The following is a 13,823-nucleotide window of genomic DNA, read 5'->3' as shown; positions in this document are numbered from 1 at the left end:
ATTCATATAAAATATTAAAGATTAAACATAAATAAGAAACACGATGTTAAATTAATCAGTATAAACTTTATTTTTATATTAAAATGTTAATTGATATATGACACCAAAGATTTGTATATATGATAATGTATTATAATAATGAATATTAAAAAGTGACATTTAAAATATGAATATTATTCTATAAATAGATATTTACTTAGCAAAGATAAATATTAGCATTTAATGTTTTAAAATTATTGAAGAGGGAGTATGATATACTTCATTGAATTATGTATTTGTTGCATATGTAAGTTGATGTGCCCATAAGTATCTTTAGCATTCTTGAAGGATAACAAATTTATAACACCTGGCGGTATCTTAGCTGTAACGAACATGTTACAGTATGGTGCTATGGTACTTAAACATTCATCTGATATCACAATAACACAATTGCCTTTAATTAAAAACCGTGCTAGATAATTAAACAGATTCGATTCAGCAGCAGCTTCTATCCACGCAACACCCTCTGGTTTATACATATTGCTCACTTCTAATCTTTCATCGTAATCACAGAATAATTCATTTTGAGAAATATCAGGGACTTTTATACAGTGTAATACTATTTCCGCTAATAAATATTTGCTAAAAAAAGGACAAGAAGAGGATATGTGTTAAAAAATTATTACGAATAAACGCATATAAAAGTTAACAAGATAAAAAGCTATACATGTGCATAAAAATTTTTTTAAAATTTAACATACCCATGGCATTCTAATATAGACGCGAGTCTATACAATGCTTCTATCCTAGAAGCCATAGACCAAGTACTCCAAACTATAAATGCTTTCATAGCTGATATCATACATTTCTCTACATCGTGCCTGTAAAATATTGTATAAATAAAAAATTTAGTATACCATTTTTATTCAGTTTCTTATATCCAAAAATTATTGCAGAATGTAATTATTAAAGAAGAAGCGTAAGAAAAATATTACGTACTTGGTTGCGTTTGCATATATAATGACTTCAGTTTCACTCTGCTTCTCCCAATATTTTCCCTTTATGGGAATTTGCCATGTACCATCATAAAAAAGGTTATACGAATAAAGTGCACATTTTATTAGACTTTGGTGAACCGTATATGTATAATCTTCTGGACTTATATTGTAAATCTTTAAATGCATATCGTTATCATAACTAAATTTGTAAACAAACTTGACACCACTGCAGAACTCGAAGAGTGAATTTATGAATACAATATCTCTCTATCCAAAACAGAAATTGTTTCAACAAAACTATGTAGATAATTCGAGAAATGTATTACATCATTTAAATTGTATTACATACATTTAAGAAACCTGCTAAATCTTTTGCAGCTATAATGTCTTCTGACCATATAGATACAATATTTAAAACTTCGTATCTAAAAAGTGTTTCTAAATCGTGTGTTTTTTGAAATACAGATATGGGCAAATTCATATGCCTAGTAAAATGTAAATGTTTCTTTACAAGCCATAAAAATTTTTTTTTTATTGTTTCATGAACAAAAATTCTGCTTATCTTTGACAGAGAAGAAGGTTTAATCTTTAAGTAGCTAATAACTGCATACAAGTCTGAATCTTGTAGCAAAACCATAGTAATGATATAATCTATAAATTTAAAAAATTTTGGTTTCAGAATAAAAAATAACTAATTTATATTTTAATATTAATAATTTTTAGATATATCTTTCTCTTACTAAATTTTAGTTGTCTAATATAATCATATCCACACTTCAGATCAAACTCGTTGCTGGAAAACAAAAAAATGATATTCATAAAATGTATGATAGTATTAATTTAATGTAATGTAAAAATACTAAATAATGTATGTAATAATTAGTTTAACAATATAAAAAAATAAAGATATATAATTACAACAAGACAGTTTTCAAAAATAATGGAGTCATAGGTTCCTCGCATATAATATCCATTCCATATAATATCCTTATATCACCATGAATAAATAATTGACCTAAAAAAGGAAAGAGAAAACAAAACAAAATAATTCATATAGAAACAGTACTTATTTTCATGTCTGCGTCCTAATTTTTTAGGCTCGGATTATGGAATCATTCCTTGCCATTTATCAAATGTTAAACAACGAAAAATGATGTTTGAGAGCCCTTTGAGTGTAAATCGATAAGCAGACTATATTGGATACAAATAATATAAAGAAATAAAAAAAAAAGCTGAAATGATTGTCGATAAATCATTACTTTACATTTACAAAATTGTACACTTACATTTACAAAATTTGTATTAGTATTATTTGTATTAGTAATGCATTGTACTTACTATCAAATGTCATTTTTATACTAGCATCATATAAATAATTAATAATAGAAGTAACTGTATCCACATCCTCACAAGCTTTGAAAAGATAAATATTCTTTTCTATTATAGATGCTACTTGTTGATATCTATTGAAGGAAAATAATAGCATTTTATATTTTTACATTTTTGTTAACTTGGGATTAATTTATTGTTCATATTTACCTTTGAGGCGGATTAACATGTTCCAATTTTATATCCTTGATTAAAGTATTTATCTTTTCCAGTGCTTCCTAAAAACATATAAAAATAGGACGAAACATTTTATTAGCAATATAAATTAAATTTACAGTTTATGAGACTATACATCACAACTTCTATTTTTGTATAAATTAATCATATTTATACTCACTTTTTTATTAATTCTATATTCTAGGTTATCATAATACTGATTTATAAGCTTCATTCGCTCACTTATTTTACTCATGTTGATTATTTATTCATTTCCAGTAATATTAAACAAGGAATATGCGTTTGCTTTCTATAATAAGAACCAATGAAGTCAACCTGTAATTGTGAAAAGAAAGACTTTGATGTAGAGCAAGAAATTAGCAATCACACGAAGCAATTTATCTGATATTTTCATACTACTGAGACTAACGGACATTATAAGGAACAAAACTATAAATATGCTGAAACTTGGACAATATGTAACGAAGTGTTTACATATTATAAAGATATTTTTCTTTTATTTTAAAAATTTTGTGTATGATATTTCGGAAAATAATAAAAATATTTATTTTGTCAATATTTTTATAAATTTCTTTTCTTCTAAAATAAAATATATTTAAGACAAATTTTAAGTTACAAGAATAAAATTTCTAAAATCCTAAAATTACAAGAATGATTAAACAGTTCAATATTTTTTTGGAATTGCGACAAGTTGCAATCGCTAAAAAATCATAATTTAATGGTAAATAATTTCGTGTTCCTCGCAATTTAAACAACTGTGTTAAAATATAATTTGATAAATTTTCGATGGTATATTTTACATGTGTACAAGAAATGTATGTCATGGAAGAATAGAAATATACAAACATAAAGGTATTGATACAAATTTTATTATAAAACAAATTCGAGTTGCGTATATTAAAAAATCAGTTAATCTGATATGTATATACAAATAATTATAATAAACTTACATAAATAGATTATATGTTCCTATTGAAAAAATAAGGATAGCATTAATAAAAGAAAACTATAGTGAATCAGATTTTCCTTATCCGATAGTATAATTGGTATAATAGAAAGGAGGAACGAGATAAAATGGTCTTACTCTTCAAAAGAAATGCGCATTATGCTCTCTGTCTTTTTCCCTTTTTTTTATTTCTTTTTTTTTATTTTTTTTCCTTTTCATTTGTTCTTATATATTTTCTACAACATTGCTCCCCGCATTTGATTATTTGATAAAAAAGATATCTGACCAATTTTGTATTTCAATGTTAACATTAACTATCGCGTGTCCAATCTATTTGTATAAGCCTTTAATTATAATATATATTAACTCAATACTAATTAAAATTATATGTGTATTATGCTAAATATTATGTATGTATGCATATATATATATATATATATATATATATATGTATGTATATATGTATATATATATATATATATATATATAATATTATATATATATATATAATATATATATATATATATATTATATATTATTTATCTATACCTTATTCATGTTAATAGTAAAACCTGAGTTAATATGTTTATTTGAAATGACTGAGCAAATTATGATTTTACTATATCCTTTCCCTATGTCTTATAATATATTACATATGTAATACTATTAATATATTTATGTAAAATATGATTATAATTAAATTTAATTCAAAATTGTTCGAATAATAAATCTATTCTTGTCCAATTTATTTAACTCTAGTTTCTAATATTTTTAAATTTTCGATGTCAAATTTCTTTTTTGCGATATAAACTGTTTTTTCAATTGAAATTCGCCTTTTTTACAATAGCGAAAAGTTGACAGTAGTTTACAATAACTTCTATTATATTTAAAGGGCAAGATGTCATCAACAATTATCTTAAAGGATTGAATAATTTCCTGAGGAATATATACTTTTATATACTTCCAATTTTGTAATTTCTTAAAATATTTAAGTAATAGAGCTCTTTTTACAGATTGATCGTCTGAATTATATTCAATGATTGGCTCATTGTATGTATTAGTAACTGATGATGTATTAATATTAGCGTTTATCTCGAATATATCAAATTCTTCACTAGATTTGTCAGATGAGTCAGTTAAGTCATTCTGGTTACTGAAAAATTCTTTTAATTTTGGTGAAACGTTTATTAATTTGTCCTCACGCCTGGGCAACACATATACTGAAACTGTAGCTTTGTTCTTATATATTGCATCCTAAAAAATCACAAATATAAAAATATATAAACAATATGTTTTATAGTTAAAACAGCAATTTAAATTTCTATTAAAAAAAGTTCATACAAATGTAAAAATATATATCAGTAATGTATCAAAAAAATAAAAGTTATGTTAACATTGTTGATATTGTAATATTTCTAACAATGTACTGTTTCTTTAATTAAATACTGTAAAATTTTTATAACAACTATTTTACTGTTTCTTTAATTGAACATTGTCATACTTTGATATATAATTATTATATATAATTATTATATATAATTATTTTGATATATAGTTAATTAATAATACATCAATGTTAATAAAAATAAAAAGTTTGTTGAATTTAGGTAAACTGTTACTAATAATTGGATACTTATTATTGATATTTTTTTTCATTTTTAAAATAATCTTTCCCAAAAATAAACAGATAATTTATTCCCTAGATATTATTATATTCCTTATTTACTCTTTTATGTGGAATTCTTTTAAAAATAATATAAGTTACGATACACATTGCATATAAAGAAAAATAAAGTAAAGAGAAAACAAATATTATTACTTCATAAAAGGTAACCATGGCTTTATGGTTTATACATTTTGTATATGCTTTTTCAATGAATACTCGGCGAAAATTATATACTTCGGTAAAAATTTCGTTCCAATAAATGTCAGCTAATTGATTTAAGTCCGTTTCTTTAGAGTAATTAAATGTCATTAACTTTTTTTTATATTTTTCAAGATTGTCGCTACTTAGATAAAGAAGATAATTCTGAAATAAATATAATTATGATATTAATCAACATAAAATATTATAAAAAAAATTATTTATAATATTATAAATAATAGAATATGTATTTATGTATTTGTGTATTTTATATTTCTCAGGAGAAAGTATGTTCGTCAAACATAGAAACAATAATATAAAAAATATGAAAGCTCAATTAAATAATATATATATATGTTTTTTTTTAAATAATATTCTTAACAGTTTATATTGTTCATATATTATTCGGATTCAACTATTTTCTTTTTCTGCTATTTTCCTAGTAGCATATATTAAATATAAATAAAATAATTTTATATCTTACACAGACACACACACACACACACACACACACACACACACACACCGCGTGCGCACGCACGCACGCACGCACGCACGCACATGTACATATATAAAATTGAATTATTTTATTTTCATTTACTTAGCAGCAAAATAATTGGATAAATTATGTTACAATTAGTAGTTAAACAATATTTAAAAATAATAAATATAATAGATTAATCTTTATTATTTTAGCTTTTTTAAAATAAAGAGTAATAAAAATTTTATATTTCACATTCTTAAATAATAATTTTATTTATTAAATTATTATTTATATTAACAATAAATTATCCTGCACATTGATATGTATTATATAACATTTTATAATTACCCGCACATAAAAGATCAATACTTCGATGTGATAATGAATAATATTCGGTTCTATGAAGCCTTCAACTGCGATTAATACACCTTGCATATTACCTAATATATGCCGTTTTACACATACTCTGCTAATCATATCCTTAAATTCTTTAAAATATAATATGCATTTTTCTGATAATATGTAACAGATAAAATCTAATTGTGCATATTCTGTAATGATATTTTCGTCAATTTGATAGTATATTTCTAAGCATGAAAATCTATTTTCTGTTTCAAATATGATAGGGTTATCTATAACAAGTACAATATATTATAATATCAATCGAATTATTATATTTCTTTACTCAATATTCTATATTGTATTAAAGTTTTATTATATACAAAATAATGTTTTAATCATAGATGTGCGTTGATTTTTTTATGAATTTTTAAATATCTCTTCAAGGTATATGTCAAGAATTATATTTTTAATTTATTATTTTTAATTTTATTTTTTAATAATATTCAGGTTAATAAAGCTTTAAGTTTTCAGAAATTAAAAAAAACTTTATTTCTAATTTATATAATTATCTAATTTATATTGAACTAGCATTATCAATCTTTTTAAAACTACAAGTCAGCTTTATGTTTACATACCTTTATCTAACTTAATTACACGATGCGGTTCTAATTCATTTCGTGTGCACATTTGTACATTATTTAAAATGACCATATCAAATTCCAGATTTCTAGCTATATTTAGGGCTTGTTCTTCATTCATATTACCATATATGAAGCACTCTATGTATATTTTATGGATGAACATGTTTATAAACTTTTTAGTTTCTTCAATAGTTATATCTGCATAATATTATAAAAGTCTTTAAGTAATAATAATTGTTTAACATCTCATTAAATCAGTTTAAATTATGATTTAATATCAATTATCTAAATATATATTTGTTTATTTTTAATATACATGCAATATACTAAAGAAGTCATCTTAAAAAGAAAGAATATTTTGATAGAAAAGAAATAATATTGTTATAATAATTCTATCTTTCTTCATACTTACAAGCACTAGCTTTTAATATTTCTTCATATGTGAAGAATTTCTCCGATAATATAGATGAAAGATAATAAAATGCTTGTTCCATCGGTCGCAATCGTTCAAACGATTTTAATTTCCTCATAAACTATAATTCATTCTTAATAAGTATAATTATAATTTATATTATATCATAATTTATTTTAATTGCAATTTAAATCTGTATTTTTTTATTTTTTCATACATACATGATGCTTGATACTTTGGAATCTTTTCGGACAAATTTCTAAATTTAATATTTTAGAAATTATTTTTGATAAATGTCTTCGGTAATTCATCGATGTATAACTAATTACTTCAAGCTAAAAAAACAATTCATAATTGTATAAAATAATAAATAAATTTTAATTAATTTATTATTTAAACAAATTTTTTATATGTTTATTAGAGATATTTATTGAACTGACATTGTTATATGAGAAAAAATAAGGTAAGCAAATTTATGAATAACAAATGATAAATGAGACATAATGTTTTGCTTACAAATATCTCTTTATTTGAATAAGAATTTTTTCATTGCAAGCAAATAATGTCCTTAAATATAATTTTTCTAAAGTACCTTATTTGAATATAACATAGTATCATTAAATATTTGTAATTACATTTTATTCTTAAAAAACAAAATAATTTTATTTTACGTTCTTTAATATAAAATATTCTTTTATACTATAATACGTATTCTTATTGAAAGAAGTATTTTTAGTGGAATTTAAACATTTTATATAGTTGTATCTTTTTAAATGTTAGTCTTATTAAAATAAAGAAAATAATCTCTGAAATTTAAAATACAACAAAAAAAAGTTTAAAATACAAAATATATAATTTATACAACTAGAAACTTTAATTCTATGCAAAGATTGCACACAATATTAAATAATATTATTATTATTATTTCTATTTTATTCTATTTACTTACCAATATTCCATATTTTGTATTTTTAAGTTTCCAATCTAACACATTTTTAGGGAAATATTCGTCTTCTTTGATATTATCTTTAATTAATTTTACAAATATAATATTTAAGATATTATACAAAGGGATTTTGTTAACATATGGACTATAAATCAAAATCATCAAAAAATAAATATGCACGATTAAATGATATATATTTATCTACAATAGAAATAATTGAATGTTCAAACTTATCATGCGTACCTGATAAAGTGAAAGAACATTTTAGAATTTTGTTCTACTTGGGAATTGCTTTGAAACTGCTCTTGAAACATATACCAAAGTTTTAAGACTGGTGTATCTATTATAATCGTAGGTATTTGAAATAATTCTGCCTGCAAAATATATTTGATATTATTATATATAATAATATTGAAATAAAAAATGCAACATGATGTTATAATCATAACAGACTTGTTATACTAAAGCAAATCAAAAACATAAAATAAATTTGTTCTACATTATATATTGAAATTTCAAAAATTAACAAATAAAAATAGTCTCTATTTTCTTATAATTTTGAATGGCCTTTAATTTATTTATGTAAGATGAAAAAAATGGTTTGACTGAAGTATCTAATAATTTTATCAGAACAAATAAAAAAATTTTATATTTCTCATTTTTCTATAACGGAATTTATTATATTTTTATTTTATAGATGCTGTTGAAATAAATTTAATATATAGCAAAGAACCATTCAAACTTAAAAAAATTTATTTATTTATTATTATTAAAAATAAGAAATAAAATTATAATATAAATTTTTATCGTGTCTGAAACATATATATATTTTTTAAAGCAATATCTTGTATGAAATAGGTTTATGCATATTTTTTATTGAGTTGTTTTATATCACACTTATGTGAAAGAAATTCTTAATTTATAGTAAAAAATTTTAATCTTTATATTTATTTAAAAAAAAAATTTAATTTATATTTAATTTATAAAAATAATTAAATTAACAGAAAGATTTAATATAGTGCACTTAAATATTAATATTATAATAATTACATTTGTAGTTTTTTGAATTTTTGGTAATTGAAAATGTAGACAAGGTAAACTTAATGTTGAGCAAAGTTGTTCCTTCAATAACTTCTTTAATTCTTTTCCTATTTTTGATGTCTTGTATTTTATATTATCCCATTTTGGTGTATTTTTAAATTCCATAAGCTTAGGTTTTGAATCATCATGATTCATGATCACGTAAATTCTAATGGTTTTTGGGCATATGTAATTATTTAATATGTCTTCAATTATGCGTATAGTATATCCAAATTTTCGAGAGTATTTATTAAATAAGATATCTTCCATTGGGTATGCATGCATATTTTTAACTATCGTTATCATTTCTTCTTTAAGTCCAAATTTTTCTTCAAATAGTTTACATTCATACATCTGCGAACATAAAACTTTATACATAAACACAATTATAAGAAATCGCCGATATAATAACGACTTCTCAGAGATTCTATACTCTTATAGTTCGTTTCATTCATTACATTGCTTAATATTTCCTTCAAAAGTGATTGTCCATCCTCTGATGTTAGATACTTCTGCGTGAACATATTAAGATACTGAAAAAATAATGCTACTATTTCCATGATATGTAAAATCGCTTTTGGTGTCAGTTTAATAAGAACTTCGAAAAAACTTAAGCCTCTGGCTTCGTAATGTCTGTGAGTATGGATGTGATCAGACAATTGCATACATTCTAATTGATCCCGTAGTGTACAAGCATCATTAGATTCTAGGAGATAACTAATCAGCTTTATAGCCTACATTAACAAATAATAAATAAAAAAAAATTAGACTGAATTATTTGTATTTAAAGTATATTTAAAATATTATAAATAGAAATGCAGAAAATTTTAATTTTCCAAGAAACTTCTATGGATTTCTAATAATAGTAGTATTTTTGTTACTATGTCTTTGATAAATAGAGATTGACTTTTCTGTAGCAATTAATATGTAATTTTATGACAAAAGAAACACGAATATTACAAAAACACAATAGAAATAAAAAATATTTCATAAATTATAATTTTTTTACTATATAAAATTAATAAATAATAAATCTAAATAATAAATGAAACGTATATATATGATTACATGAGAATTAATCGATATTAATCAATGTGACATTTGTAACAAGCATCAAAATATATTAAAATAAATTATATTACCTGAAACCAACAATTTCTTTTCCAGCTGGGTAAAGGAAATAACAATTTCAAATATTTGTCAGAAAAATCTGTATAAATATCCCATCGAGTACAAAAGTTATCTTGAAATGGATCCATATAAAATAGTCGAAATGTAACGTTCTTGTTTCGTATCTGACAAAATGCTTCTACTATTATGTTTTCAAGCAGATGCAATGGATCTAAATATAAATTTTTATTTAATTATTACACATTGTGTAATCGACATAACTAATAAAATATTAGTTTTAATATATTTTATGTTTATTATTGTTAATTATACGTATATTAATTGTCTCTTACAACCACTAACGACGTAGAGTGTCATAAGATTGGCAGAATAATATTTGTCTAAAAAGTTCAATACATTTTTTCTGATCTCTTTTAGGGACATTTTTTTTAATATGTCACTGTTGCACAAAGTACTATTTGAATAAGGATGATAGGATTTGACCATAGATCTTTCAAAATATTGAAACCAAGTCAAGAAATTTAATAATTCTATTTTTTGATTTGCATCAATCATTTCTATTGTCTTCTCAAACCAATAGCAGAGAGGTGTCATGAAAAATTGAACAAATTGGTCTATGGCTTCCTTAAAAATAGAATCATCTGTTTTATTCATTTGGAAAAAGAACGTGGTATGATCTGATGTTGTCGTTAATGATATATCTCCGCCATGATTAAATATGAATCTCTCGAACTGCTTGTATTCAGGATATTTTTGAGTTCCCAAAATTATCGTTTGTTGACATAAGTGTGCTAATCCTGGAAATTTCTTTGGATTGGAATAATTGCCTGTAATAATATGTCATTTCTAATGCAGTCATATTGTTTATAATTTGGTTTATTATCAGCTAGATTATTATTTATATATCAAGTAATTATGAATAAAATATATTACATTATAAATCAATTATGTATTTTAAATTAAAAATATATTACATTATAGATCAACTGTAAAGATGTAAAAATGTTAAATTAAAATGTTTTTTACTTGCATTTTTGTCTATCTGATTAAATAATAAACAAAAAATGGATAAGTATTTTTAACAATAATTTGTGTACAAGATATAATACATATGATAAAAAAATCAAATTTAAATTTAAGACATGTAAAATATACAAAAATACTCTTTTCTTTATTTAAAAATCTACTAAAATGTCTGAATGTAAAATTATTTCATATGTTTGTGAAGATATATGTATAGAAAAAAATTATAATGCGATAAAAGAAGTGTAATATAATTATTACCGGAATTAACATCCAAAGCAACATAAGTCATAGATAGGTTTAGGTCACTTTTTAACAGCACTTTCATTTTATTGAGAAGCAATAAGCCTTTGTATGCTGCCGCGTCACTTTCATTTTTATTTATATTATATTGTTTCAATACACGTAAATTATCTTCTAATTTTTCCATCCTAATGATGACGATTTTGATAAGTCTAGCCGTAAGAGAGGCACAAAGATACTAAAGATTAGGATGTACGTCTTATATGTTGTATACGTCTCACATGGTCCGTGTTATTTGTGTTATGTTATTTGTATACCTCGATACGTTTCTCTGTAAACATAATGAACCGTTGTATGACATTTGTACGTAACGAACTTTTGTAGGGAATTTGCGGAATTCTTAATGTTTTGCAATGTCGATATCTAGTGCTAAACTAAAATTATTCTCATCATGGATTTTTGTTTAAAAAAATATGCTAAGCCGATATGAATGAATGTTTCGTCATAAAAATGAAAAATTACAATTGTTACAAGAGCAAATAAAAAAATAGTGGTTAAAAAAGTTACATGAACAGCAGAAGCAAGAAAGTAATATCGCGGTTAACAATTTTACATTCACATTAAATGGCTTAAACAGACATAATTTACTTTGACGTATACACAACGCGACAATGATTCGGTCCCGATCTAGAGCTCTAACTTATCGACCTGATTTCGGCAAGGTCGGTAACATTGATGGGAGCGGACATGCCCGCGATTTAGCTGTAACTTTATTTTGAAGCGCTTCTATCTTCATAAAAACGTGGACATTGAATTACGTAATGTCCATGATCCTGTAGGTAATGTTCACGATTGCGTGGTTCTCATTTGTGCTATGTCCACGATTTTTTGTGGTTTTGTTCCGTGCTATATGCAGAAAGCAGAAGTATAATGACAATTAGTTAGATAAAGAGGGATGATCAATCTCTATCCGTCCTTGTCTCAAACGAAATCGGAAATGTGTCGTATTGATCATTTATCACAATTCTAACAAATCTCGTTAGTTATAGCAAATTCTTCTATGCTATAATTTCTTTTGCGTTTTTACTGATCAATTTGTAGAGGCCCTCCACCACCCCCGCCAATTTCACTTCTTGGCGGTCCTCTTTTCTTTATATGCATATTTTAAATTTTCTTATATTTATTATTTTTTGTACAATGTAAAAAAAAATTATTACAATATAAAATATAATTCAATAATATTCAATAAAAATACAAAAGTTTAATACGAAAGAAAGAAACATCATAACACAATACAATAATATAATACATCATAATACAACATAATATATCATAATATAATACAATAATACAATTTGTATCGTTCGGTAACAAAAATTGTTATTGTTCAGTCGGAATATTTATCGAATAAAATTTGAATTTGTGAAGGCCCTCCACCACCCCCACCAATTTTGATTGGTGGTCCTCTTTTTTGCACGTATGTTTTAATTAATTAATTAATTTATTTATTTATTTATTATATACAATTTTGATATCAAACAATACAAAGTTAATTATGAGTACATAATCATATAAAATTGAATTTTTTTCAAAAACTTTTCGCAAGATATAATAGGATAGAATACAAAAACTCGGTATCAGTAATATAATAATTATATATTTTATTTTTATTTACTATGTATTATATGATATTTTACACAATATCATATATTATATTGAAAATCATTTTATGTAATAATAAAATATAAGAAAAATAAAAAATATATGATTATGTAGAAAATAAGTACAGCGCTTTTATATATTATATTTTATATTTTAAAATCAAGAATATATTTAAAGAGCAGAATATAATAAATAGATTTGTGTGTGTGTATGTGTATGTGTGTATGGATATATATATATATATATATATACACGTGTGTGTGTGTGTGTGTGTGTGTGTCATGAATTTAAATTAAAAAAGAAAGGCGTTTAAAATACCAATCAAATGTTATTTATTATATTTTGTTCTTTTTACAATTAATCTTTTGAACAAATTTACATGTTTTTAAATTATTAAATTAAATAAATTCTTAAACTATTGCCCTACTTACCCGAATTTTTTAGTATCCCTATTTACCTGATTGAAACATATTCTTAAACTATTATCCTACCTACTCGAATTTTTT

At 23.3% G+C, this 13,823-nt stretch overlaps 2 protein-coding genes across 10 annotated transcripts; both read right to left on the bottom strand.

Moving 5' to 3' along the window:
- Positions 1–46: 46 nt before the first annotated feature.
- LOC105433438 (uncharacterized) lies at positions 47–2,972 on the bottom strand. 3 transcript variants are annotated; one of them, XM_089073412.1, is made up of 9 exons: positions 2,859–2,972; positions 2,517–2,584; positions 2,316–2,440; positions 1,896–1,992; positions 1,718–1,770; positions 1,327–1,628; positions 979–1,244; positions 741–860; positions 47–621 (listed from the first exon to the last, which is right to left on the bottom strand). In XM_089073412.1, the coding sequence occupies exons 3-9, from the start codon at positions 2,326–2,328 to the stop codon at positions 234–236; spliced, it is 1,239 nt and encodes a 412-aa protein (XP_088929538.1). In that variant the 5' UTR covers positions 2,329–2,440; positions 2,517–2,584; positions 2,859–2,972; the 3' UTR covers positions 47–233. The 3 variants fall into 3 exon arrangements, with proteins under 3 accessions (XP_088929538.1, XP_088929537.1, XP_011647074.2); XM_089073411.1 differs by having other exon boundaries at positions 2,766–2,907; XM_011648772.3 differs by lacking the exon at positions 2,859–2,972 and adding an exon at positions 2,704–2,845.
- Positions 2,732–12,534, bottom strand: LOC105433440 (insulin-degrading enzyme-like). 7 transcript variants are annotated; one of them, XM_089073405.1, is made up of 14 exons: positions 12,223–12,534; positions 11,674–11,986; positions 10,722–11,216; positions 10,401–10,600; positions 9,717–9,992; positions 9,229–9,612; positions 8,422–8,552; positions 8,182–8,323; positions 7,454–7,567; positions 7,233–7,353; positions 6,815–7,018; positions 6,186–6,469; positions 5,390–5,518; positions 4,037–4,743 (listed from the first exon to the last, which is right to left on the bottom strand). In XM_089073405.1, exons 2-14 carry the CDS (start codon positions 11,840–11,842, stop codon positions 4,261–4,263), a joined length of 3,132 nt encoding a protein of 1,043 aa, XP_088929531.1. In that variant the 5' UTR covers positions 11,843–11,986; positions 12,223–12,534; the 3' UTR covers positions 4,037–4,260. The 7 variants fall into 7 exon arrangements, 6 of the variants coding, with proteins under 6 accessions (XP_088929533.1, XP_088929531.1, XP_088929528.1 ...); XM_089073402.1 differs by having other exon boundaries at positions 5,309–5,518; positions 12,223–12,532; XM_089073404.1 differs by having other exon boundaries at positions 5,309–5,518; positions 12,304–12,366.
- Between the last annotated feature and the right edge of the window lie 1,289 nt (positions 12,535–13,823).

Source organism: Pogonomyrmex barbatus, unplaced genomic scaffold (genome assembly GCF_055798465.1).
Source record: "Pogonomyrmex barbatus isolate J1 unplaced genomic scaffold, ASM5579846v1 scaffold15, whole genome shotgun sequence".
Taxonomy (NCBI): Eukaryota; Metazoa; Arthropoda; class Insecta; order Hymenoptera; family Formicidae; genus Pogonomyrmex; species Pogonomyrmex barbatus.
Note: the sequence above shows the minus strand (reverse complement) of the source record. Positions and strands in the feature narration are given on the sequence as shown.